The following is a 26,565-nucleotide window of genomic DNA, read 5'->3' on the forward strand; positions in this document are numbered from 1 at the left end:
TAATGGTAGCATGGACAAAGCAGTCTTAGGCTAAACTCTCTTGGCATGTGATGCCAGCTGTTTTACCACATATAACCCCTTGAATACCAAATGAAAGGACACCACACAGGTAGTTATGAAAATAAACAAGATATTTATTAACTAACAAACACCTCTGAACTCTTTATGAGATCAGAGGGCTAAGCACATGACCAGACTCTTAAGAAAAATTCGTTTAAGTTGCACAATTACAATGCTGCCCTAGGGGCACAACAAACTATATACTAAGTAAGTGGAATGTGAAAGTCGATAGAAGGAATGGAGCTGTCCAGAGGCTGTAGGATCGCTGGGACCACACTACCCTAACCTTAGGTAAGTAATAGGAGGCCCACGGAACGCGTGTGCAGAGTGTGAACTCACACGCGAGATGCGTAACAACGTCTATGGACAGTACAGTTCAAGAAAAAGGTGATTACGGACAATCCTGACTAGATAGGACTAAAACGACTGTGGAACTGGACACTAGGAGAGTCCATCTACCCTGGAGCACCGAAATACTCTTGTTACCTCACCCACAGGCTGCGGGTGCATAGGTGCGAAGTCGTGTCGGGTTCCGGCGTTGAAGTCTATGGAGCCTGAAAGAAAAGATGCTGCAGGCGACCATGAGGAAGATGTCCGGTTTGATCCAAGGGTGGATCAGTGAAAGGAGAACCTGAAAGCAAAGGGGACAATGTTCAAAGTCACTAGCCAGTGACTGGAGTGGAACCAGATGTCGTCGTCGCGATCAGGTGAAGAGTGGACGCTTGTCTCTGCAGCCACGTGGACCATGTGGTGTCTTCGACGACCAGGATGGAGGTGCGAGCTGTCCCACGCAGGCTCTCGCTGTCGGCGGTGTCGGATCCGGATTTCGAGTCAACAGGCCTTGGCAACGGCAACCCACGCGTTGAGTGGAAACGGCGTCTAGAGTTGACCAGGAGGGTCCGGGGTGCTTCTCCTTCGCACGGAAGCAAGGGTCAGTCTGGAACAACCAGACCAGCAGGTTGGATTTCAAGGTTCGTCGTCTAGGAGGTCACTAGCCAGCCGGCAAGTGACCAGACAACGCGTCGAGCAGCAAACAGGCAGAAGGGCCCCACGCAGATCTCGTGGATGCTGGATGGCTGGTCTTCAGTGCAGGAGCTGCTCGGGGTCGGGGCTTCTCAGTCCCCAAAACACTTGGACGAGGTTACCTCAGAAGTCATGTTGGAGCGAAGTGCTGCTTCTTTCAAGATGGCCGGTCCCACGTGTCTCGTGGCACCCACGGATCTCAGCTGTGCTGCAGATGTAGGTAGAGGTCGGAGAGGTCTGGGAATCCGGGTCTCGTCGGGCTCTGAAGTCTGGATACTCAAGGGAAGACGACAAAGGGAAGCCGCTGGACGCTGATGGTGCCTGCTTGTGCAGGGTGGACACTCCTTGCCCACAAGGGAGATTTCTTCAGTCTTCTGTTCAGAAAGTCGAAGTCTAGAGTCTTGTAGAGTTTCAGTTCAGGATTAATCTAACTTGGAATGGGACCAGCTCCTACCTTTATCCTGCTAAAGGGGGCTGTACTATAACTAGGTCCCTCCTATGGGTGGGACCAGGAAGGGGGAGGGATTACACCCCCTATCCTTTGTCCGGTCTTGCGCCAGAGCTGGGGCTGGAGAGCCCCAGGAGCGTGTTTAGACCGGTGTATGCACGGGGACACCTTTTGTGCCCCAGGCATGTCTCATTCCTTTCAGCCCTGTCCTACCCAATACACAAAATCCTGTCTGGGGTGGTGCTAGCACCTCCCAAGGCAGAAGACCCTTTGTCCAAGCCTCCCTCGCTGGAAGGACTCCCAGCAGCAGGAGGTCAGACTTGTGTCTGTGGTGGCAGCATACGTTTTGTGATGCTGAGGCTCGGGTTAACTTTAACCGGGTGTGAAATGGCCCCTCGGGAGCTGACCCCGGGGACCCCGTTACGTAAACCGCCAGGGCTGCCGCCACTCAGACACTCACCTATCCTGGCGGATCCGTCGACAACAGCGTCCCTGACAACGAGAACCCCTCCCCTCTCTGTTTAGCAGGAACCAACCCGGAGAAACCCAGAACCGGAAGCACAACCGCCTGACCCCGGAAGTCCCACCTCCACACCGCCGGCTACTTATAGAAAAGACGGAAGTAGGAGAGCAGACGTCGTCGGAAGATCGTGGCAGGAGATTGCGACTAGAGCGGAGGAAGAGAACGGAGAACCTGAAGAAGCAGACGAGTGGTGCGAGGACTGGTGGAGTCCCCAGGAGGAAGCTGAAGAGCGGCCGCAACTCACCCGGAGAGTTGCGGCGGAGCGCGTGAGTAACACCTAGCCTCTTTGTTGCCCCTCTAGTGCCTGTATATAGTGTAGAGTGTGTTTCTTCTTACCTAGCACTGCTTAGACACGTTAACCCTGATAGTTCACTGTAAATTCATGTACAGCACCCTTATGTAAATAGCCCCGAATTACTAACCCCCCCCCTCGCCAACACTATTCACGCTGCTACTCAGCCCCTATCTCTTCGCCCTAACCCCATCGTCCTAAACAACCCTTCCCTCCTTCCCTCACGGTACTTTTCAATCCCCTCACGAACCGGTGATTGGTGGAGGTACTACTGTTCCCAGTACGGTGGGACTAACGGCTCCTTTGTCTGTCTCCTCTTACTGCCCTCCGGAGAACTCCCCAAGACGGAGCGGACCTTCACCCAAGACCCGGACCTTCACACAAGACCCGGACCTTCACACCAGACCCGGACCTTCACCCCAAGACGCGGACCTTCACCCAAGATCCGGACCGTCACTCAAGACCAAGACTTCCCCGCCCTCTCTCCCTGTTTGAACTACTCAACCAAGACTCTCCCTGTGTAATAATAAAAACCCACTATTGCACGCTATATCCGGCCTCCTTGCCTGATTTTCCAGCCTGCCAACCGCCCACAACCACATCTGGTGTCAGAAGTGGGATCGCCTGGAAGCATGGAGGCCGGGGAGAAAAGGATGGCCGAGTCCCAAGAACAACTGGGGAAACTCATGGAGCAGTTCCTTAAGACCGCCGAGGATGACCGTGGCCAGCTACACGACGTCTTGAAGGGACAAGAGGACTCGCATGACCAAGCTATGGGGAAGCTCACAGACGTCCTGGGTCAACAGAGGCCGATGACCTCCCTCCCCTCTGTTGTCCTTCAAAAGTATGTTCTGAGGGAAGACCCAGACTATTTTTTCACTAACTTTGAGAGGTTAGCCCAGGCCGCTGCATGGCCGAATGATCGCTGGGGTCAATATCTGGGCCCATTATTGACGGGTGACCTACAGGCGGCGTACCAGCAGGCCAATATACAGGACAACACGCCATATCCAGATATCAAGAAGTGTATCCTGGAACGTCTCGGTATTGATGATGAGAGATATCGAGTAAAGTTGAGACAGATCAGAGAAGAACACCAGGAAACCCCCAGAGCCCTGTCCTTTCGAGTGGAAATAGCGAGCGCATATAGCCGGGCTCAAGAACAGCAACGTCACAAGGAAGAAAACCCGTTCAAACCTCACCTCCCTACAGGCGTCCGCCCTCACCGTCCCTCATTGCCCCGAAGACCGGAACTGTCTCCTGTTATACCTACCCCGATCTTGTACAGACCGACCAGTCCCGGGCCACAGTGCTACAGTTGTGGCGGGTTTGGCCATATTGCACGGGTTTGTCCTCAGAAAGACGAGCCCATGGAGGTGGGCTTGGTACGCAACTACGTATGCTCTCCTCCTTATCTGGCACCTCCCCCTTTTCGATGCCCAGTGAACATTAACGGACATGAAGTTCTGGCCCTAGCGGACACTGGGTGTCGTCAGAGCGTGCTTAGACCACAAGACATGCCTTCTCCGGTTGACCCTCCGTCTGGCATGGTTGCCATACAGTGTGTACATGGGGACACTAAGAGATATCCCACCACCCGGGTACATGTTCAACACCCTAAGGACCCCGGTACCCCTCTCACCCTAGGTCTCATACCCGCTCTCCCCGAACAACTCATACTGGGAAGAGACTACGCAGGCCTACAACAGCTTTTGCAGGACCCCACCGATTCCCTGACCAAATGGTGGGAAGAAGCACCATACCCACACGAAATGTCTCCGCCAGCTAAATACCCCAAGGTACACAAAACCCGAGCCCAGAAGAGAAGAGAAAGAAGAGAACACACAGAGGTGTACCTCACAACATCAGAAGATCACCCGTGGCAGACCGATAGAGAATTCAGGGCGGCACAACTGGAGGACCCCCTCCTACAAGAGGCGTGGGACAGAGCCCTTGAAAACGAAGACCCCCTGAAAGTAGGTCCATATTTTTTTTAAAAGAATGGATTATTATATCGTAAAGGAGGGGCCCAACAGAATCCCTAACTCCTGATCCCTGGACCCTTCCAGGATAAGGTCCTCTACCTGGCCCACAGTCACCTCCTGGGGGGCCATTTCGGTAACGAGAAGACCAGCCAAACCGTATTGGATAAATTCTACTGGCCTGGCGTTTATCAACGTATCAAAACATACTGTCAGGAATGTCCAATATGCCAGAAGCACAGTAGATACCGACCCCCTAGAGCACCATTACGCCCTCTTCCGGTGATAGACGTCCCATTCAGCCGCGTAGGGATGGACATCATCGGACCCCTACTACCCTCCAGAAGCGGTTGTCGATATGCACTGGTGAATGTGGACTACGCCACGCGGTTCCCCGAAGCCCTTCCCCTACGTCAACCCACTACCCAGAACATTGCTAAGGCTCTCATCTCCGTATTTTCCAGGGTGGGGTTTCCCCGGGAAATACTAACCGACCAAGGCACCCCGTTTGTCTCAGCACTCATGAAGCAGGTCTGCTCCCAACTGGGTATAAAACAAATCCGAACTTCGGCCTACCACCCGCAAACAGACGGCTTAGTCGAGAGGTACAATGCCACCCTAAAACAAACATTAAAAAAACTATTAGGACTTGAAGCCAGACGATGGGAAGAGATGTTGCCGCTTGCCCTGTTCGCCATCCGGTGCAAACCCCAAAGTAGTACCGGATATTCCCCCTTCGTACTCCTGTACGGACGTCCCCCTCGTACCCTGTTGGACATGGCCCAAGAAGCATGGGAAGCGGAACTAGATCGCACCCGTCCCCTTCCTGAATATGTCGACAACTTAAAAACTCATCTATCCGTGATCCGGGACATAGACCGGCAAAACATGGAGAACGCCCAGCTCGCCCAGAAAGGCCAATACGACAAGGGTACGAATCCCCGGGAATTTGTCGTAGGCGACCTGGTTCTCCTGATGATGCCATCATCAGACCAAAAACTTTTGGGCCAATGGCAGGGACTGTATTCGGTCCTACGAAGGGTAACACCGGTCACGTATGAACTAGAACTGGATCCCAACCGTGGCACGACTCAGATCTACCACGTGAATCTGTTAAAAAATGGGAAGGACCTCGCCCTGTCCTAACGGGCTCTGCCACATCTCTCACTCTCTCTTTCGACCCCTGCTTGGATCCAGACCTCACGACCACACAGATACAAGAGTTACAGAGCGTTCTATACCCCTTGCGACAAGTGTTCTCCACCTCCCCCGGAAGGACCTCTGTAACCGAACACGTCATACAAACTGAACAAGGGAAAATTGTCCGCCAGCGTCCATATCGAGTGCCCGAAGCCCGCAGAGAGGTGATACGGAGGGAAACAGAACAGATGCTGAAAATGGGGATCATAGAACCCTCGGTGAGTGACTGGAACTCCCCCATCGTCCTCGTCCCGAAGCCTGACGGGTCGGTTAGATTTTGTATTGATTTTCGCGAAATCAACAAAACTCCACCTTTGATACGTACCCTCTACCCCGCGTCGATGAAATGGTGGAACGGATAGGGAAAGCGAGGTACATCTCTACGTTGGACCTTTGTAAAGGATACTGGCAAATACCCCTCCGAACTGAAGACAGAAAGAAGACAGCCTTCTCCACCCCTGACGGGTTGTTTCAGTTCCTCGTCTTGCCTTTCGGATTACATGGAGCACCCGCCACGTTTCAACGAGCAATGAATCACGTCTTAAGACCTCATTCCCAATATGCAGGAGCATACTTAGACGATATCATCTATAGCAACAGTTGGTCTCAACACCTGGAACACCTGAAGAAAGTAGTCTCCTCCTTGGCATCTCTCGGTTTCACCATCAACCCCGCTAAGACCACCCTGGCAGCCCAAACCGTGAAATATCTCGGATATCTCCTAGGCTAAGGCCTGATAAGACCCCAAAAGAACAAGATCGATGCTATCCATACCCTTTCCTTTCCTCAGACACGAAAAGACCTTCGGGCCTTCCTAGGATTCTTAGGCTATTACCGAAGATTTGTTCCTAATTTCTCACAAAGAGCTGCCCCCCTCACCGATCTCCTCAAGGAAACCACCAAAACGGAGGCTGCCCTCAGAGATCCTACACCCCTACTATGGCAAGCCTTCACTGATCTCAAGAACGCCCTGACATCTAGTCCCGTATTGGTGAGCCCAGACTATACCCAACCATTTCTACTCCAAACAGACGCCTCTGACCAAGGTTTGGGGGCTGTTCTCTCCCAAAAGGACCACCAGGGGAATGAAAAACCGATTCTCTACCTCAGCCGGAAGCTGTTCCCAAGAAAGAAAAATTATGCCGTGGTAGAGAAGGAGGCCCTTGCCATCAAATGGGCCGTCGAAAGTCATCGCTATTACTTGGAAGGCCGTGATTTCATCATATATACGGACCATGCACCCCTGGAGTGGATAGCACGAAACAAAGGGCGAAATGACCGCGTCCTACGTTGGTTCCTCTCATTGCAGCCGTATCATTTTAAAACTCTCCATCGAAAAGGAACCCATCAGGGCAATGCGGACTATCTCTCCCGATACCCAAGATCCCCTACCGGTACAAGAAAGACAGCTAGGGAAAGGGGATGTGAAATGGCCCCTCGGGAGCTGACCCCGGGGACCCCGTTACGTAAACCGCCAGGGCTGCCGCCACTCAGACACTCACCTATCCTGGCGGATCCGTCGACAACAGCGTCCCTGACAACGAGAACCCCTCCCCTCTCTGTTTTGCAGGAACCAACCCGGAGAAACCCAGAACCGGAAGCACAACCGCCTGACCCCGGAAGTCCCGCCTCCACACCGCCGGCTACTGATAGAAAAGACAGAAGTAGGAGAGCAGACGTCGTCGGAAGATCGTGGCAGGAGATTGCGACTAGAGCGGAGGAAGAGAACGGAGAACCTGAAGAAGCAGACGAGTGGTGCGAGGACTGGTGGAGTCCCCAGGAGGAAGCTGAAGAGCGGCCGCAACTCACCCGGAGAGTTGCGGCGAAGCGCGTGAGTAACACCTAGCCCTTTGTTGCCCCTCTAGTGCCTGTGTATAGTGTAGAGCGTGTTTCTTCTTACCTAGCACTGCTTAGACACGTTAACCCTGATAGTTCACTGTAAATTCATGTACAGCACCCTTATGTAAATAGCCCCGAATTACTAACCCCCCCCCTCGCCAACACTATTCACGCTGCTACTCAGCCCCTATCTCTTCGCCCTAACCCCGTCGTCCTAAACAACCCTTCCCTCCTTCCCTCACGGTACTTTTCAATCCCCTCACAAACCGGTGATTGGTTGAGGTACTACTGTTCCCAGTACGGTGGGACTAACGGCTCCTTTGTATGTCTCCTCTTACTGCCCTCCGGAGAACTCCCCAGGACGGAGCGGACCTTCACCCAAGACCCGGACCTTCACACCAGATCCGGACCTTCACCCCAAGACGCGGACCTTCACCCAAGATCCGGACCTTCACTCAAGACCAAGACTTCCCCGCCCTCTCACCCTGTTTGAACTACTCAACCAAGACTCTCCCTGTGTAATAATAAAAACCCACTATTGCACGCTATATCCGGCCTCCTTGCCTGATTTTCCAGCCCGCCAACTGCCCACAACCACACCGGGGTTCACAGTTAGGTACATGTTGTGTCCCTCTAGAAGGGTGGAATGCTACCCCCGTCGCTAGAATTGGTGAGGGTGTAGTATTCCAATTCGTATGACACCTTACTCGACATGTTTTGATAATGCTATGCCAAAGTTAGCAATAACCGCGAGGATTATAATACACTTAAGAGTATATGGTATAGCGTTATCATGGAAACAGCTAAAGGACTTGGTTCTGAAAGCTGTAGACAGGCTCAGCTCGTGCCAGAGCACTATCTCACATAATTCCAAGCACTCTGCCTCCATGATTGTAAAGGCCTGCCATAGGAGTGACTTATAGGAGTATATGTGTCCATTTTAGGGTTCGATATAGAGATACTATTTCTAAAGCAAAGGGTGATTACACCACCTTGCCCCAGCTGATTGATCAGCCAGTTGTGTCAGATTTGGATGGCCAACCAGGGGTGGCATAATACATGCTGCAGCCCCTGGTAGACCCTAGTTGAACCTATGCCCTGGGTACCTAAGTTACACTGTACAGGGGCTGATAAGGTGCCCGAGGACAAGGACGAGGCCAGTCCAAATCCACCCCCGCAGTATCCGCCTCAAAGCCTTCCTAGTCCGAGCTTTCAGGCCCACATGACACCAGTGGGGGGCAGGGTTCCCCATCACCTCCTCCGCTGGCATGACATCAATTCGCACAGGTGGGTGCTGCAAATCGTCTGAAGTGGCTACTCCCTCCCCTTCGGGGAGACCCCTCCAGCCATGCCTCCACAGTACCACCGCGTGTCGGGGGATCACTTGATTCTTCTGCGAGAGGAAGTTACGGCCCTCTTGGCCAAGTGGGCCGTCGAGCGCGTTCCTGGGCCAGAAGTAGAGTGTGGTTGTTACTCTCACTACTTTCTGGTTCCCGAGAAGGGCAAAGGGGGCCTACGCCCTATCTTGGACTTGCGGAACATCAACGGCTTCCTCCGGAAGGAAAAGTTCAAGATGCTGACACTGGCTCAGGTCTTAGCTGCCCTGGACCCGGGAGACTAGATGGTAGCGTTGGACTTGCAGGACGCTAATTTTCACATCCCAGCCCTGCCGGCCCACCGGCGCTATCGGCGGTTAACGGTAGGCCACAAGCACTTTCAGTTTACCGTGCTCCCCTGCGGCCTTACCAGCGCCCCACGGGTGTTCACGAAAGTGATGGTGGTGGTCGCAGCTCATCTGCACAGGTTAGGAGTTTCAGTCTTCCCCTACCTCGACGACTGGTTGTTGAAGGCGGGCTCGCCCCAGACAGTTGTCGGCCACCTCCAAACTACGGCCGACCTCCTGCACCTGCTGGGGTTCTCCATTAATGTGCGAAAGTCACACCTGTGTACCTCTCAGAAGCTCCTCTTCATCGGAGCGGTTCTAGATTCAGCGCAGTTTCAGGTTTATCCTCCCAAACAGCGGGTTCGGGATATTCAGGCTCTGATTCCAATCTTCCAGCCATTATCCCGAGTCTCGGTCAGGTTGACGCTGCGGCTTCTGGGGCTGATGGCCTCCTGCATCCTTCTGGTGCATCACGCCAGGTGGCGGATGCGGACTCTGCGGTGGGACCTGAAGTTTCAGTGGGCCCAGCATCAGGGCAACTTGTCCGACCATGTCTTTATCTCGGAGGGCACTACAAGACAGTTGCACTGGTGGCTTACGGACCGCGATTGGGTCAGTGCCAGATCCCTCTCCCTACCCCAACCGGAGCACGTAGTTGTGACGGACGCTTCCCTCCAGGGCTGGGGCGGTCACATTGGAGAGGTGGAGATCAGAGGCCTCTGGTCTCCGGCGGAGTCCCGGCTCCACATCAACCTTCTGGAGCTGCGGGCGATCCGGCTTCCTCTGTCCGGGGGAGTGTAGTGCAGGTGTTAACGGACAACACCACCGGGGTGGAGTCGTAGAGCCTATGCCTGGAAGCTCTGCGCCTCTGGCAGTGGCTGGAACATCAGGGCGTGACCCTGGTGGTTCAACACCTGGCTGGTTCCCTGGGGCGGACAAACTCAGCCGTCGGTGCATGATGGATCACGAATGGCGTCTGAACTCGGACGTGGCGCAAGGCCTCTTTCAGCAGTGGGGAGAGCCTTGGTTAGATCTATTCGCCACAGAAGAGAACGCGCAATGTCATCAGTTCTGCGCATTAGAATTTCCAAGGCTTTTCGTCGCGATCTGTCCAGTCTCTACTTACATGCGTGGAGATTGAGCGGCGGCAGTTGAGGCCATTTGACTTGCCTCCTGAAGTTTGTAATGTGATTCTGGCAGCCAGGCGTCCCTCCACAAAATCGGTATACGCCTTGCAGGTGGAACAAATTTGTGGCATGGTGCACAGTCAAGGCTGTGGATCCCCTTTCTGCCCCTCTTTCAGAAGTCCTTTTGTTCCTTCTTTCTCTAGCCCAGCAGGGCTCTGTTCTGGGCACTATTAAGGGCTATCTTTATGCAATTTAGGGCTTTCTCAGGCTCCCTGATCAGCCCTCTCTTTTCAAGTCCCCTGTTGTAAATAGATTTTTCTCAAGGGCGTTGTAGGAGAGTAGGGTCTGCTTCCTATGGTCACCCCCACTTTTTGCTCTGATATACTGGTTTCTCGACTTTGGTGTGGCTGTGGGCCTGCTAATCAGACCCACAGCCCAGCTGTTCTCTCTAAATTCATTCCATGTACTTTAGGTACATACCTAATTGGATATTGGGTCACCTTTGTGAGCCCCTGTATAGTGTACTATTGGTACCCAGGGCATAGGTGCATCCAAGGCCTACCAGGGGCTGCAGCATGTATTATGTCACCCCTGGCTGGCCATCCACATTGACACAACTGGCTGATCACTCAGCTGGGGCAAGGTCGTGTAATCACCCCTTGCTTAGGTATAGTATCCCTATACCTACCATTACATATAGACACATATATACCTATAAGTCACTCCTATGGCAGGCCTTGACAATCCTGAAGGCAGAGTGCTTGGTTTTATGTGAGATGGTGCTCTAGCATGAGCTGAGCCTGTCTGCAGCTTTCGGAACCATGTCCTTATAGCTGTTCTATGATATAGCCATACCATATACTCTTAAATGCTTTATAATCCTCGCGGTTAATGCTAACTTTGGTTTGGCTTTATCGAAACATGTTGTGTAAGGTGTCATACGCTTTGGAATACTACCCCCTCGCCTGTTCTGTCGATGGGGGTAGCATTCCACCCTTCCAGAGGGAGAAGACATGTAGTTGTAGCTTTACCCGGTTAAATTTAAACAGAGCCTCAGCTTCACAAAATGGATGATTCTGCCACAGACACAAGTCTGACCTCCCGCAGCTGGGAGCCCTTCCAGCGAGGGAGGCCTGGACAATAGATTTCCTGCCTTGGGAGGTTCTATAACCTCCCCAGACAGGCTATAGTGTATTGGGGCAGGGTGGGTTGAATGAAATGACACTGCCTGGGGCACACAAGGAGCTCCAAGCACAGCCCGGTTCAAACCAGTTGCTGGGGCACACCAGCCCCAGCTCTGGCGCGAAACTGGACAAAGGGAAAAGGGTGTAACCACCCACTTCCCAGGTTTCACCCATAGGAGGGACTTAGCAGGTAATCCAGCCCCTTAGGTTGGTATAAAGCTAGGAGCTGAGTCTAGAGACTTTAGATTATCCTGAACTGAAACTCTGAAACAAAACTCTGGACCTTCGACATTCTACTGCAACTAGAAGACTGAAGAATATCCCTTGTGTTCAAGTAGTGACCACCCTGTGCAAACAGGCGCCATCAGTGACTTGCCGGTTTGCTTTGTTGACGCTCCCTCCGGAGCCCGAAGACTTAGCGACGCAGCCTCTGGACATCCAGACTTCTCTGACCCAGACCCACATCCACAGCAAAGCTGAGACCCGTGGCGGACACGAGAGACGTGGGACCGGACTACCTGCATTACCTGCTTTTTGCTAACTGTGCAGCTTCTGAGGCGTCCTCGAAGTTGTGCATTGGGACTTGAGAAGCCCCAACCCCGAGCCGTCAGTGCACCGAAGCTCAGCTCTCCACACTCCACAGGTGCCGCGTGGGGCCTGCTCTTGCATTTCTCCTCGACGAGTCTTCGCGGTTGCTAGCCCGCTGGCTAGTGGCCCTCCTGAAGACATCTTTACGAATCAACACCGCTTGCCTGGTTGCTGCGGGCTTCTCCTGCTTTCCTGTAAAAGGGAAGCTCCCTAGACTTTGCTGGTCTGAACAGAAGCCGATCTTCCCTTCCTGCGTGGGTTGCCTTTGCCAAGGCTTGTTGACTCCATTCCGGAAGCCGACACCGCCAACATTGAGATCCTTCGTGGGACAGTCCGTATCCAGCTCCTGGTCGTCGTCGACACCTCCTGGTACACGTGGCTGCAGAGACAAGCTTCACTTCTTCACCTGCTTGCAGCTCGACATCGCCTGGTTCCTTCCTGGTCACTGGCTAGTGACACAGATTCTGTCCCCTCTGCTTTCAGGTTCTTCACTGCTTTGATCCACCCTTGGATCCAACAGGACATCTTCCTCCTGGTCGCCTGCAGCATCTTTTTGCAGTTCTCCATAGGATTCGATGACGAAACCCAACACGAGAGAACACCTGTGCACCCGGCTTCCCTGGGTGAGGTAACTCGAATACTCCGGTGCTCCTGTGGGTAATAACTATCGAAGTGTCCTACTTTAACTGGGTTTTCCCTAGTCCACCCAGAAGTGTCCAAAAGCAACTACTTTGTTAAGTTTTTAAGTTCCCGTTGAAAGTCTATGAGAACCAGCATGTGTGTTTAGAAACTGCACACGCATCCTGTAGGACTCCTGCTTCCTAACCTTTGGTTACTCAGTGTAGTCCCAGCGATGCCCAAGGTCTATTCACTTGTCCTGAAGTGGTTCTTATACCACTTACTTAGTATATGGTTCGTGAGGCCCCTAGGGCAGAATTGTATTTGTCCAACTTATAGTATGCTTATTGGGTCACTTGTGCTGTATCTCGAACTCTGACCTCATAAAGAGTGCAGAGGGGTTGTGTTACTAATACATACATATATATTTGATATATACCTTGTGTGGTGTCCTTTCATTTGATATTCAAGGGGTTATTATTGGCAAAACAATTGGCTTCACATGCTCTCCGAAGTATTAGCCTAAGACTGCTTTGTCCGTGCTACCACTAGGATAGCTGGTCTATAAGGTTGACTTTACAACCATCACCATAAGGGTTGTTTGGACTGATACAGGGTGCCCACTAGAATAGTGGACATCACATATCAGGCCAACTTCTCACAGACGTTACTCACCTTTTCCCTCCTATTCCGTTTGTAATGCCACAGTGTGACTTGAATCTGGTTCTTACCTATTTGATGTGCGCCCCCGTTGAGCCGCTTCACAACTGTCCACTTAGTTTATTAACTTTGAAAACTGCTTTCCTGGTTGCAATCACCTCTGCTAGGCGTGTGAGTGAGCTCCAGGCTCTTTCCTGTAAGCCTCCTTTTCGGTCGGTTCATCCGGACAAGGTTGTGCTTCGCACTCGTCCTTCCTTCATGCCAAAGGTTGTCACTGCCTTTTACATCGGGCAGACTATCACCTTGCCCACTTTCTTTCCGCACCCTTCCAGAGCGGAAGAGAGGCTCCACCGTCTGGACCCAAAATGTGCACTCTCATTTTACCTGAATCGCACACAACAGTTCCGGGTGGATGACCAGCTCTTTGTTGGCTATTAGGTGCCAAGAAAGGCCTGGCTGTGCACAAGAGGACTATATCCCGCTGTGTAGTCTTTTGTATCACGGCCTGTTATTCTCTGGCTAAAAAGGAACCTCCAATGGGGTTGCGCGCCCATTCTACCAGGGCGACAGCAGCTACTACTGCATTGGGACGGGGTGTCCCCCTGCAAGACATCTGTCAGGCAGCCACGTGGGCCTCGCTGCACACTTTTACCAAGCATTGTCGAGTCCGGTGATTCAGCTTCTTTGGCCGTTCTGTTTTCCGTGACTTTCTGATGTGATCTTGGTTTGCAGACCCACCACCGGAGTTGGTATTGCTGGGGGATCTATACTAAGGTAAGGAATCTATCACTAACGTGTCTCTTTCAGATGCACAAGTTTCTTACTTGTGTAACAATATATCTGTAAGAGACATTAGTTAGTGATAGATTCCTTACCGCCCCACCCATCCTCCCCGTTATGCAAACCGATTTCTAGGGTTAAGGTCTTCCTTTTAGGGCAATAGTTTCAATGCACCAGTGTTCAGTATCTTGCATGGCTCTGCGTTCCTGGCGCAAAAAGTTGTGTACAGAACTGACGTCAACGTGCTTGGGCGCGTCTAAGTAGCACCAGTGACGTCATTGCAGCGCCATCGATGCACGCGGAGCCGCACGACGCCTTCTGCCGACGAGCAGGGGTACTGCTGACGAAAACTTTCCGGATCCAGTCTGATGCATGGGGGTTTATCTAAGGTAAGGAATCTATCACTAACTGATGTCTCTTACAGATATATTGTTACACAAGTAAGTAACTTGTGCATTACCTCACTTATTACTTCACTCATAACATCTTGTATCTCATCATTGATAATATCACTGCTACGTTTGCGCAAGTTATAGTTACCTTAGTGCACGAGAAATTAAGGCTCAAAATGTATAGATATTGTATGCTGCAAAGAATCCATGGAGCCAACAGATCTAAAGATGCGATCTGATTGGCTGCCACCACATCAACAACGATGTGGCAGCTGCCATCTTAGGACTTGGGGACTCAGTCCCTTGTCCTGAAAAAAACTTGAGAAACAGATGGAAGGGGATTAGGTACGAATACCCTCCCCCCACTAGGGCTGGTGTGTGGCCCTACCTGGAGCCCAATTTTTTTTTTTCTTGGGCTAGAACAAATGCCCTCGCAGTACAAAGATAATTATCGCCCATATTACAACACTTGTGATATGTTCTTTGACATTGATAAAATGACTATAACATCTGACATTACATCATTGTGACGACACTGTATTGTAGGGATGCGATTTATAGTTACTTTAGAGCACGAGTTATAATTACTTTAGGGCACAAGTAGCAGTTACTTGAGATCACTATAACTGGTGAATCTAAGTTTTTTTTCTTTTTTAGTTTAAAACAGTATGACATTTTCACCTAACTATAATGTCCCTTTAGGCGTTATTTTTTTCAGTAAAAAAAGATATATACATGTCTTGCTACAATTAAACATTAACTTAATTACCTACTCGATTTAAAACACATTTGTAATGGAAGGTTACCTTATCATACAAAAGCCCCTCGCTGTAATGACCTTAGTGTAATGGCTCCCCATTATAAATTTGCTATTTCTATTGGGTCACCCTAGATTTTGTGTCTTCTCTGGTTAACACAGTTTTTGTTGGCCACATCACTGTGCCTTTACACCCTGCTAACCAATGGCAAAGTGCATGTGCTCTCCTCTATAAATATTGTAAAATTGGCATACTCCTAATTGACACAATATAATTATAATCCCCTAGTATATGGTAGAAATTGTACACAGGGCCAGTTAATTAATGCTACTAGTGGCCTGCTGCACTATATATGCCACATACTAATGTGGCACTGTAAAACATATCTCCATGCCCATCACAGCCTGAATGTGCAGTATTAAAACTGTCCTTTTGACCTGGCAAACAAACCTTTTCACAGGCCTAAACCTTTTTTTAAAACAAATAAGTCACCCCTAAGGTGGGCCCTAAATGACCACTGGGCAGGGTGCATGACAGTTATACTGTAGGACATGTATTTTTCATGTTTCACCTGTCCTGGTACCGAAAAACTTCCACTTCACTCTGGTAAGTCTGCAGTGGCGGCTCCTGGAGCCTCTCCTTACTGCTCAAAAGGTAAAGTAAAATTATAATAACATATTGTTATTTTCATTTTACTTTTCCTATTGTAGTCAGTGGTGGGGTGGGGCTGGCCAGAGCAGGGGAGGAGTGGTGTGCACTCCCTAACTGCGCATGAATTGTTTGTCCGGCTCTCTTGGACCGACCAAACAGTTAATGCTCACTTTGCATGTTCCTACCAGGCTGTATTGCCCAGGCGTGGGTCCCGTGCTCTCCGTGCCACTGGAGCCAAGCTGTCCTGGCTGATGATGGCTGAATGCCCGAAACCTGTCATAGGATGCTTGTTTGCAGTCCAGGGAGTACCTGGCCTGGCAGGCAGTTCGGGCTGGGCTCTTCCCATTGGGCGCAGGGTCAAGACTGATTTGCATATGGCTGGGTCCAAACTGGAATGGCATGGTGAGAAAAAAAATAATGGATTTAGGCCCAGATCTCTGAACAGGGGTGAATGTATAACATTGTTCTGCATTCTGTCCATCAATTGTTCTTTTTGCTTTTGTCACCTCGAGTGGGACGGGTATGCCCAGGCATGGGTCCTGTGCTCTCCATGCCACTGGAGTCCAGCTGTCCTAGCTGATGAGGGTTGAAAGCCCGAAACCGGTCCTAGGATGCTTGTTTCCAGTCCAGGGAGGACCTGGCCTGGCAGTTCGGGCTGAACTGTTCCCATTGGGTGCACGGTTAAGACTGATTTGCATACGGCTGGGTCCAAAGTGGAATGGCATGGTGAGCAGAAAAATGATGGATTTAGCCCAGATCTCTGTACTGGGGTGAATGTATGACATTGTTCTGCATTCTGTCAATCAATTGTTCTTTTTGCATTAGGTAGCCTGGTCAGGAACATGCACAGGCTTCCTGTTGCAGTTGGTGCGCAGACCAATCTCAATGCTCCATTTCAGCGTTGTAATTGGCTCAGGGGAGCCTGCCTTCCTGAGCGCTTCCTGCTGCTGCCAGCCGGAACAAGATTACGAGGGCGGAGGAGAGGCAGCGAATGGCTGCAAAAGGCAAGTTTTTTAAAATTGCAATTCTCCCCCCCGCCCCCATACGTCTGGTTGCAGCTCTTACTGCAAGTCTGGTTCGGTCATGGATTAACACTTTTTTACTCTATACATTTAATAAGTGCTAAATTCAATTTGGGATTAGTAGCTGCAAAAATGGTTCAAGAACTCATTGTAATAGTCATTTAAAATCCAACTAATGGTCAAGTTAGATTTTATATTATTATTTTGGAAATGGCACTTTGAGACAGGCGCCTTCTACCTATGTAAAACCAAAAGACTTTCCCGCCAGTGCCCAACTGTCACCTGGCCCACCGGTGAAGTGCGGGTCGGCCTCAAATCGCTATTTTGCCCAGCTGAAGGAGATCCAACTTCCAGAAAAGTTTTTGATTCTGAATCCTAAAGGGCTTCCTTGGCACTGACGCCAAGCAGCAATCTATTGACTTCAAGGCCATCCTGGGCAAGGACTTCAGACATCTTCCGCTCGGAGTTTTTCTGTCTTTGACAAAGACTACACCTGGACCTTGCTTTTCAGCATCTCGCTGTCTTTGAGTCCTGCTTCGAATCTATCTTGCCCCACTGACGACCATTGTTTCTCCAAAAAAGTTTCTAAGTCAGAAGGTTAACTTTCCATCTGAAAGAACGTGGTCTCTGTTTCTGACCTGCACTCATCGTGCGCAGTCTTAACTTTTGACTTTGACTTGGTGTAGCACGACTAGATAACTGTTGTTGGTGCTTTGTGCTTTTTGGTACTATTTTTAATCCAAGTTTAAAAATGAATATCCCCTGTTCTGCTTATTGGATTTTTATTGTTTTTGTGTCATTTTATTTATTAAAATATTATGTTGTATTTAAATGTTCTTGTGTTGTGTTTTCACTCTGTTTGAGTACCGCATACATACTTTACACATTGCCATCTAAGTTAAGCTTGACTGATTAGTGCCAAGCTACCAGAAGTGTAATACCACAGATTTCTTTAGTCACTTGTGTGGCTTATCTAGACAATTGTGATTATTATTTGAGTTGGGTTCTCACCCTCCTCAACTAATACTGCAATTTCTTACAATCCCTATGTAACAATGCTGAAGTAATGGTAGCATACCCAAATATGTAGTACAGTCAGTCAATAGAAATTATGATTTCTATAGCATTCGGCCAACATTTATACCCCATATAACACGTACAAGAGAGTTACCCAAACAAGTGTAGGTGACTTTCCCTCTTCTGGCAGGCAAACACATGGATGGGTCAAGGGAGAAAGCAAAATGCCGACCTATGACTGATGGTAGAAAAGGTGAAAAGGCTTTAATTTAAAAACGTGGAAGGTCAACAAACATATTTTAATTAGCTGATAGGAGAAAACGTAATAGATATATTTGACATTTTATGCTTTTCCTCGAACAAGGTCAAACATTGCGAGCCAGATATCAGTGGAAATCTCTGAGTAGAATCGTTATTTCATAATCTAATGAAACGTTTGAAACAGAATGAAAAACTAGGTGTGACAGGTATTTATTCAATATCTAAAGAAACATGCGATGTACACATTTTGCAAAGATATGTACTAGTGCAAATGTATTAATAGTTTAGCTTTATTAATCTTTACAAGATATTATAAATGATTGCTTCTATTTTTTCTGTTTTTGCAGGTGTGAGCTCACTTATAAACCTACTAACTTCTGCACAAGATGAAGATCAACCAAAGTTAAACATAATGCTTTGTGAAGCAGTTGTGGCAGTCTATCTTAGCTTGCTAATACATGCACTTTCGACTGATAATAGCAATGAATTGTTCCGTATAGCAGCTCATCCACTTAACAGTCGAATGTGGGCTGCTGTTTTTGGGGGCGGAGTAAAGGTTGTTGTAAAGCCCAGAAGAGTAGCAGAAAATGTTCCAGGTAATCAATTATATAAACATAGCATGTTTGCATTGTTCAATCACAAAAGGACTGTCGCACCTGGTTTGGCTCTACAACTGCAGATAGGTTATGGGTATTGCGTTTTGGAAACGTGTAAGTTCCCCCGACACACGTGCGCGCGCACACACACACACACCCACACACACACACACTCACTCACTCACTCACTCACTCACTCACTCACTCACTCACTCACTCACTCACTCACTCACTCACTCACTCACTCACTCACTCACTCACTCACTCACTCACTCACTCACTCACTCACTCACTCACTCACTCACTCACTCACTCACTCACTCACTCACTCACTCACTCACTCACACACACACACTCTCTCACTCACTTTGCCAAGCTTGTGTTCATGTCCATTCATTGCAACTTCCCACTGGACTGTGAGAGCAAACAGTCTTGGCCCCTACATTTGTGACCTAATTTAGGCGAGGTAAGCAGCCCATAATAACACCATATGTCTGATTTATTTCCCCAAAGATTTCACGTCTTAGAGCAGGCAAAGTCGCCCGGTGAAAAACGTGTATGAATCAACACAGAAAGCCTGATTCTTATTTGTTATTGCCCAAAAGTTATAATTCTATTCCTGCCATTACTGCGACCCAATATCCTTAACTCTCAGTAGAGCTGAAGAGTATTAAAGTTATAATAAAGTTATTGAAGAACAGCTACAGAAACAGATGAATTCCCATGATTTATTGGATCAAAAACATTGCAGGTTAAACATCTTTAAACAATACGATTCCAAACTATTCCATACTAGTTCACAGTTCTCCAGATGCATTATGGTAAATGCTGTGAATATATATTTAGTTCTTTAGTTTACACAAACACATATTTAATCTCTTTAATTTACACATACACAGAGCTTAAAGTGGGCCTGGTTTTTTAAAGGGGGCCTCGAAACGGGCCTCTATCGGGCTCGGGCGGTTCCGTTTTTCTCCGAACTGCAGTGACAGCAGGCACATTGATGTGTGCGTGCTCACACTGCTCACTATTGGAGAGGTTTCGGCATGACGTCATGCCATGTTAGCGTGTAGAGGAAGGGAAAACCTTTAAAGAGAGTCATTTTTAGGTCTCGCTGGTCCAGCGCATGCATGCGCTGCTCTGCGAGACATTTAGTTGGTGGGTTTCAAAAGTGCTACCCACACGCTTTTGCTGGCCTCAAGCTTATGTGTGTGTGCACGTGCACGCGCGCAGCCGCCATCTGGCTTTCCTCCGTCATGGGTCATTAAGTGCATCGCTCGCGGGAACCCTTACAGCCCGCAATTGCCATCACTTTCACTTTCGCGGCCGCATGGTACTGTTTTAAAATAAATTAACTTATTTTCTAGTTAAAATACTACTCCTGACATCATACTAAGTTCAGGAAATATACCTAGCACTGACCTGCTGGCTATAACATACTATTGTAGTGAACATGAACATGAAACCAGAACGGATAGTGACAGGTCTGACACCTTTTAGCGCATTCAGACGTGCATTCCCAAAGGATGCGGTCTCCCAGCCTTCACTGCGCACACCACTAATGCCAGATAGGTATAGGAGAAGGTCGTGGTCCAAAAGCATCGTAGGTGATGACCCAGGAGGCCCACTCTATGAAAGCATCTCTTCTTGCCTCAGTGCGCCTTGTTTCCATAATTGGTAACAAAGCGCTATGGGTTTCCGTTGCTCCACGGTTCCCAGACACAATTGTGTTTTTCAGAAAGATGTCAAGGGTCAGTCTTCTTGGCTACGGTCCAGGGTGACATTATCCCAGACAATGAACTTTGCAGATCACTGGCAGCTTGGCTGTCGACACATTGTAAGTACGTCAAGAGTGTGCTTTATCTTCCTGGATAAAGGGGCGCACGGGTTCGAGGCAGAGTTTTAGTTTCCGAACGTAAACTTCCATTTGTCTATCTATCTAAACTATCATCCAGCCTGCCTGCCCTCCGCCCCCACCCCCACGTCTGTCTGTCATTACATTACTGATACTCACAAGGCTTAGATGGAGATTCCTCTTCGAATCAGAGTGAATGCCAAGGCAAATGGAGCCTATAATGATCAATGACCCTTTCATAGAATTAAAGAACACCCGAGGAGTTCACTGGCAGAAGATACTGGTCTACTTTGACCCCTCACATTTTTTCGACATTCATTTTTTGGTAGCAACCCTACAGACATTGTAGGTTTTTCCGTTCTGTTCTTTAACTTAGGTTAGAGTTTGTGTGTGAAGCACATTGCTGTTTCGTGCTGCTTACTTCTGGTTAGCTGCAGGTGTCTGGGCTTCGCTGCTGTCTCTATCGGGAATCGGGATACAGTTCTGTGTGTGAAAGGGCTGATAATCACAGGGTGATGTCCCTTCAGGATGCCCCACAACCACAGTGTCTGTCTGGCAGCTGGTTTTAATCACAGGATGCTAAAGTTTCTTGCCCTTGAAACACAGACCACCTGCTCTCTAGCCATCTTTACAGTAAACCGAGCCACAGGCAAAGCTAACAATTAACAGGAAATGCCTGCAGATACGCATTGCTATTTCAGCTACATTTTCACATAGTCACTGGGGCTCAAGGCACAAAAAACTAGCCATTGCTGATGTTCACAGATGCAGAGTGTGAGATAATTCCCTAATCTCTTATTTGTTAGCTTCCTGACTGCCGCATAGTCTCTGCCCTGCTCCCTCAAGTCTGGGGCCCGTATTATGAGAGTTGCACCCCTTCCTTCACACACAGAATCCATGTTTGTTTAAATAAAGCAACCCTGGTTGGAGGGTCAATTTGAAACTGCCAGCAAGGCGGCACATCTGTAATCGGCTTCATCTCCAGGGGGGCGCACAAGAAGACATGGGAAGGAGAGTACCTGGAAGGTCTCCCCGCCTCCACCCCATTCCGCCAGAGGCCCCAATAGGTCACTGGCTACCTTCCAGTCGGAAACTGTTGTCTACATTAGCGCAGTGTTGATGTGCACAGGGACAGTGCACAGAAGGCAAATATTCACATCCTTCAACCCGGCGAGTGCTGTGCACGTCTGATGCAAGAGCAGCATGCACAAAACATGACCCACAAGGGTCAGGAACATGGTGGGCAGCTTGTGATTGGTGTGAGCACTCCACCTGCTCTCTGTGTATCAGCTCACATGTTTGTGCAAAGGCTTCTATGAAATCAGTTAAAAATAACGAAGAACTATAAAATTAAGATCTTTGGGGTTACCCACAAGACTTGTTGACAGTCTTACATATGAAAATGATTCCTGTACTATTGTATGGTAGACTAATTTAGTAGAAGGATAGGACAGATGTAAATCAAACAATATCGTTCCGACTGTCCGGGGCAAGCTCTTTCCCATAACCTGGTCTCTTTGGTTTCACTAGGTGTCTTGGTTAATTCCAATTACGCTTTGAAGTTCCTTATGGTGGTTCATACGGGATCAAGCTTTTGTCCAGGGTTTCCCACATGCCCCTGGAGGTCACTTTCCAGGGAGAAGTTTGATTGTCATGGTTAAAAATGAAAAATAACTGCAAGCTAAGTTAATCAGTGAGAAATGCAATATATTACATTATGAAACCTCTATAGGTTAATGCACTACAAAGGTCTGTGTCTGTAACCAAAGGGCCACAGAATGGAATCCTGGTTGGTGCAGTGGAGAATAGTGACTTGTGTATTTTTAGTGCTACATGTTCCCAGTCTGTGACAGACACCCCTGTTAATGAGTAAGTCCGACCCTCCCACTTGTTTACTTCTTCAAGCCTCAAACATTCTTCTCTGATAGGGTGTGTGTTTCCTGCAATTGAAGGCTTTTCAATTTTCAAGCGTGACCCTCTGTCCTTCTCTGTTCTTCACTCTGTGTGCGACTGTTATTGTGCCTGTTATTGTCTCTGTGTGAATTTGTTCGTGTTTGCGTGTCCCTGTGCACATTCCTCTATGCACTGCTCCTTTTGTATTTTCTTTACGTGTGCATCTGTCTCTGGGTGTTACTGAGTGCATCCTTTTGTGCGACTGTTACTGAGTGTGTTCTTGTCCCTGTGTGCAGTTTTTTTCCTGTTTGCATGTCTGTGCGTGCGTTTCTACATGTATTGATCCTTATGTATTTTCTTTCTGTGCACAAGCCTGTCCCTGCGTGTGCATCCCACTGTGTCGCTCTTATTGTGTGTGTTCTTGTCTCTGCGTGCATTCATTGCGTGACTCCTTCGATGCACCGGTCTGTGTCTGTAGGTATGTGCCATTGTCTGATTTCCTGTTTCCTGGTACCTTTTTGTCCTTGTCCATCCTGTGTGTGGCTGCTTATTTTTTTGTCCATCCCTATTTGCCTGCCGTGTATTTGTGTATGTACTGATGTCCCTATTATTGTCTAATTTGTTTGTGCTTTCGAGCGTCTCTGCAGTGTTGTTTGCCCCTGTGTAAGTGTCCTTGCTTGTTTGTGTGTTTACATCCATGACTTTGTTCCTAATTGTGTGTGGATGTGTCCCCGTTTATGAATGTAAGTTTATTTTCCTGTGTTCGTTCCCCGTGTGTGTCTACATGTGTTCTTGTGTCCGTTCCTGTGTTTCTGTCATTGTGTGTGCTTATTTATACGTTTCACTACCCCCCTGCTTGCGTCCTTGTTTCTGTGTGTGCCAGTTTCTGTGTGTGTGTGTGCATTCTTGTGCTTCTGTTTGTGAAACGACGTGAACGTTCTTTAGCTCTGCGTGCGTCCTATATGTGTTGTTGCATTTTTCATCAGAAACTTGGCAAAATTCACAGGGTCTGTTCCCTTAAACCTTTTCACGACTGGTACCCCTCCTATATGACTCCTGGCGTTTTAAGCCACGCCTTTAATTACATTGGATAGATAAGCAAAATGTCCAGGTAGGAATCATTCGAAATAACCACTTTCCATTTATAAGTGTCACCTGAGTGATCACGTAAATTAGTAGAGTAACCAAAGGGCTTATATCAAAAATATATTCAGTTTATTTTTGATTCTCAATTTTTAGTTTTCAACATATGCAAAAAATTTCAGAACTGGCAACAGACAGACTAGCATAAAATGTAAACTGATGGTAGTCTACACACACCTACAGCATAGTATGTGGCTATATTCTATAAACCACATCAAAGTAAATATTTACACATAAAAATTCACAAATCAATTTCAACAGTGAATTATACAGTGTATAGCATGTCAGGTGTCAAGCGTCGACGTTTCGGTCCATGCTGGTCAAGTTGATCCGTTGGACCATCTTCAGGACAACAGACGTTGCACAGCAATGTCTAATACAAACACAATAATGATAACAATGATAAACCCTGAGGCACACGGAGACCAATATTCAGCTCAAAATGAAAACCAACACAAAAAACCAACAAAGTGTAGACCAAATCCCGAGTTAGATAATCTCACCGCAAGTAACACTCACAGTAAGCACACATGAGTGCATTCAGGATTAGTGGGGTGAAGTATATCTGTGACTTATACCATAGAACTCAACGCATGCAACAGTAGCCGCGTGAAACCACAAGTGAACAAAATAGTGGGCTAATGTATCTATAACTAGTTCCAGAAGTTCTAAAAACCAGAAAAACTGAGCAATACTTACAAGGGACAGATAAAACGCCACCCAGGTCGTTCTGTCAATAAATCAAAACAATATCACATAAATTTGCAAAGGGACATTTCTAAAAACTGCATACTGCAGCGTTACCCTGCACCAATCCTCCCTTCTGGTACAATTCCTCCGGATGCGGAGGAACTGGCCAAAAGGGAGGTTATCTGGCCGTCTGTTTATATACCAAACCGACGGCTCGAAACACACTTCTAAAATATAGCAGCCATCATCCCCGCAGTTTACGGGATAACCTCCCTTTTGGCCAGTTCCTCCGCATCCGGAGGAATTGTACCAGAAGGGAGGATTATTTCCGGGAGGCCAAAGTACTTCAATATATTTTTTGATATCTTTAATTTTAGTCGTTAAATACTACAGTGGGTGTAACTTGAGTATAGACACGATTTCGGCACTTAGTTGACCGCTTGCTTTCTTTATTTGTTAGCATTGTAATGCTTAGTTTACCCTACTGCCCTTTCTGACTAGGCTAAGATGGCCGCCGCTCTAACGGGCCGCGTTGTCGTCATTTTCTACTTAACCACGTGAGAGGTGGCGATTCCCTGGCGTCCCGAGTATTCACCGGGAACTCTGCACGGACTCTTTGAGCCGGCGTATTGCTGCTGTTACAGTAAGTTCCCCACTCCTGCCTCGTTTTTGAAGCCAGGTCCGCTGTTTGTTTTGCTACATGCTTGGTTGTGCAGGCGGACTCGTTAATGTTCCCCTTGTTATTTATTTATAGATCTCGTGGCGACAGCTTCATATGTGAGTTGGTCTCTGGCTATTTGCTGTATTGGTGTATTGGTGCAGGGTAACGCTGCAGTATGCAGTTTTTAGAAATGTCCCTTTGCAAATTTATGTGATATTGTTTTGATTTATTGACAGAACGACCTGGGTGGCGTTTTATCTGTCCCTTGTAAGTATTGCTCAGTTTTTCTGGTTTTTAGAACTTCTGGAACTAGTTATAGATACATTAGCCCACTATTTTGTTCACTTGTGGTTTCACGCGGCTACTGTTGCATGCGTTGAGTTCTATGGTATAAGTCACAGATATACTTCACCCCACTAATCCTGAATGCACTCATGTGTGCTTACTGTGAGTGTTACTTGCGGTGAGATTATCTAACTCGGGATTTGGTCTACACTTTGTTGGTTTTTTGTGTTGGTTTTCATTTTGAGCTGAATATTGGTCTCCGTGTGCCTCAGGGTTTATCATTGTTATCATTATTGTGTTTGTATTAGACATTGCTGTGCAACGTCTGTTGTCCTGAAGATGGTCCAACGGATCAACTTGACCAGCATGGACCGAAACGTCGACGCTTGACACCTGACATGCTATACACTGTATAATTCACTGTTGAAATTGATTTGTGAATTTTTATGTGTAAATATTTACTTTGATGTGGTTTATAGAATATAGCCACATACTATGCTGTAGGTGTGTGTAGACTACCATCAGTTTACATTTTATGCTAGTCTGTCTGTTGCCAGTTCTGAAATTTTTTGCATATGTTGAAAACTAAAAATTGAGAATCAAAAATAAACTGAATATATTTTTGATATAAGCCCTTTGGTTACTCTACTAATTTACGTGATCACTCAGGTGACACTTATAAATGGAAAGTGGTTATTTCGAATGATTCCTACCTGGACATTTTGCTTATCTATCTGATATTACCCAGTCCTGGTGGGATTATTGGGTGGCTCTCTTCTTTAAACTTTAATTACATTGGCCACGCCCCTTTGAGAGACCACCCAATTTTTTTATCGCTCTTAAAGCCCTGCACATACGTATCTGTGATTATGCATGGAATTTATTATAAAGCATTCTGGAGAAACGGGTGCTGATATTCTGGGCACTTCTCTCCCACGCTTTGATTGCCTCTTTCTAGGAGTTACTGGGCTGACAAATTTTGTGAATGCACCTGCTGTCTGGGAATGGTGCTGAACCTGAAAAGGCTTTGACCTGCATTTCCAGACACCACAAACTGACATGTTACGCTCTGATTTTGGTCAAACATCCAGAAATACGGCCAATCCAGAAACACGTGTCCAAAAATACCCAAACTGGTAACCACTTAAGTCTTTTTGCACATAACTCCTTCACGTGAACATTAGCATCCATCCATCCATTCTTCTTTAGATATTGCATAACCTAAGCATCACGTCATCCACTTCCTTAGAAATGTAAATCTTGCCAGATGTTATTAAATTCATCGCCAAATTATCTGCCACCAGATTCTCCCATAGTAGGAAATGCTCCATTTAGAAATTTTATTCTTATTGCC

At 48.0% G+C, this 26,565-nt stretch overlaps 1 protein-coding gene across 2 annotated transcripts in view; it reads left to right on the forward strand.

Moving 5' to 3' along the window:
• DMXL2 (Dmx like 2) overlaps positions 1-26,565 on the forward strand; it is a 2,078,996-nt gene that overhangs the window by 1,109,376 nt on the left and 943,055 nt on the right. For both annotated transcript variants that reach the window (XM_086958287.1, XM_086958289.1), the window contains exon 28: positions 18,436-18,684. In XM_086958287.1, the coding sequence (XP_086814413.1) occupies positions 18,436-18,684 (249 nt within the window). The remainder of the gene's footprint in view (positions 1-18,435; positions 18,685-26,565) is intronic.

This window comes from Lissotriton vulgaris, chromosome 2_1 (genome assembly GCF_964263255.1).
Source record: "Lissotriton vulgaris chromosome 2_1, aLisVul1.2, whole genome shotgun sequence".
In the NCBI taxonomy this organism is placed as follows: domain Eukaryota; kingdom Metazoa; phylum Chordata; class Amphibia; order Caudata; family Salamandridae; genus Lissotriton; species Lissotriton vulgaris.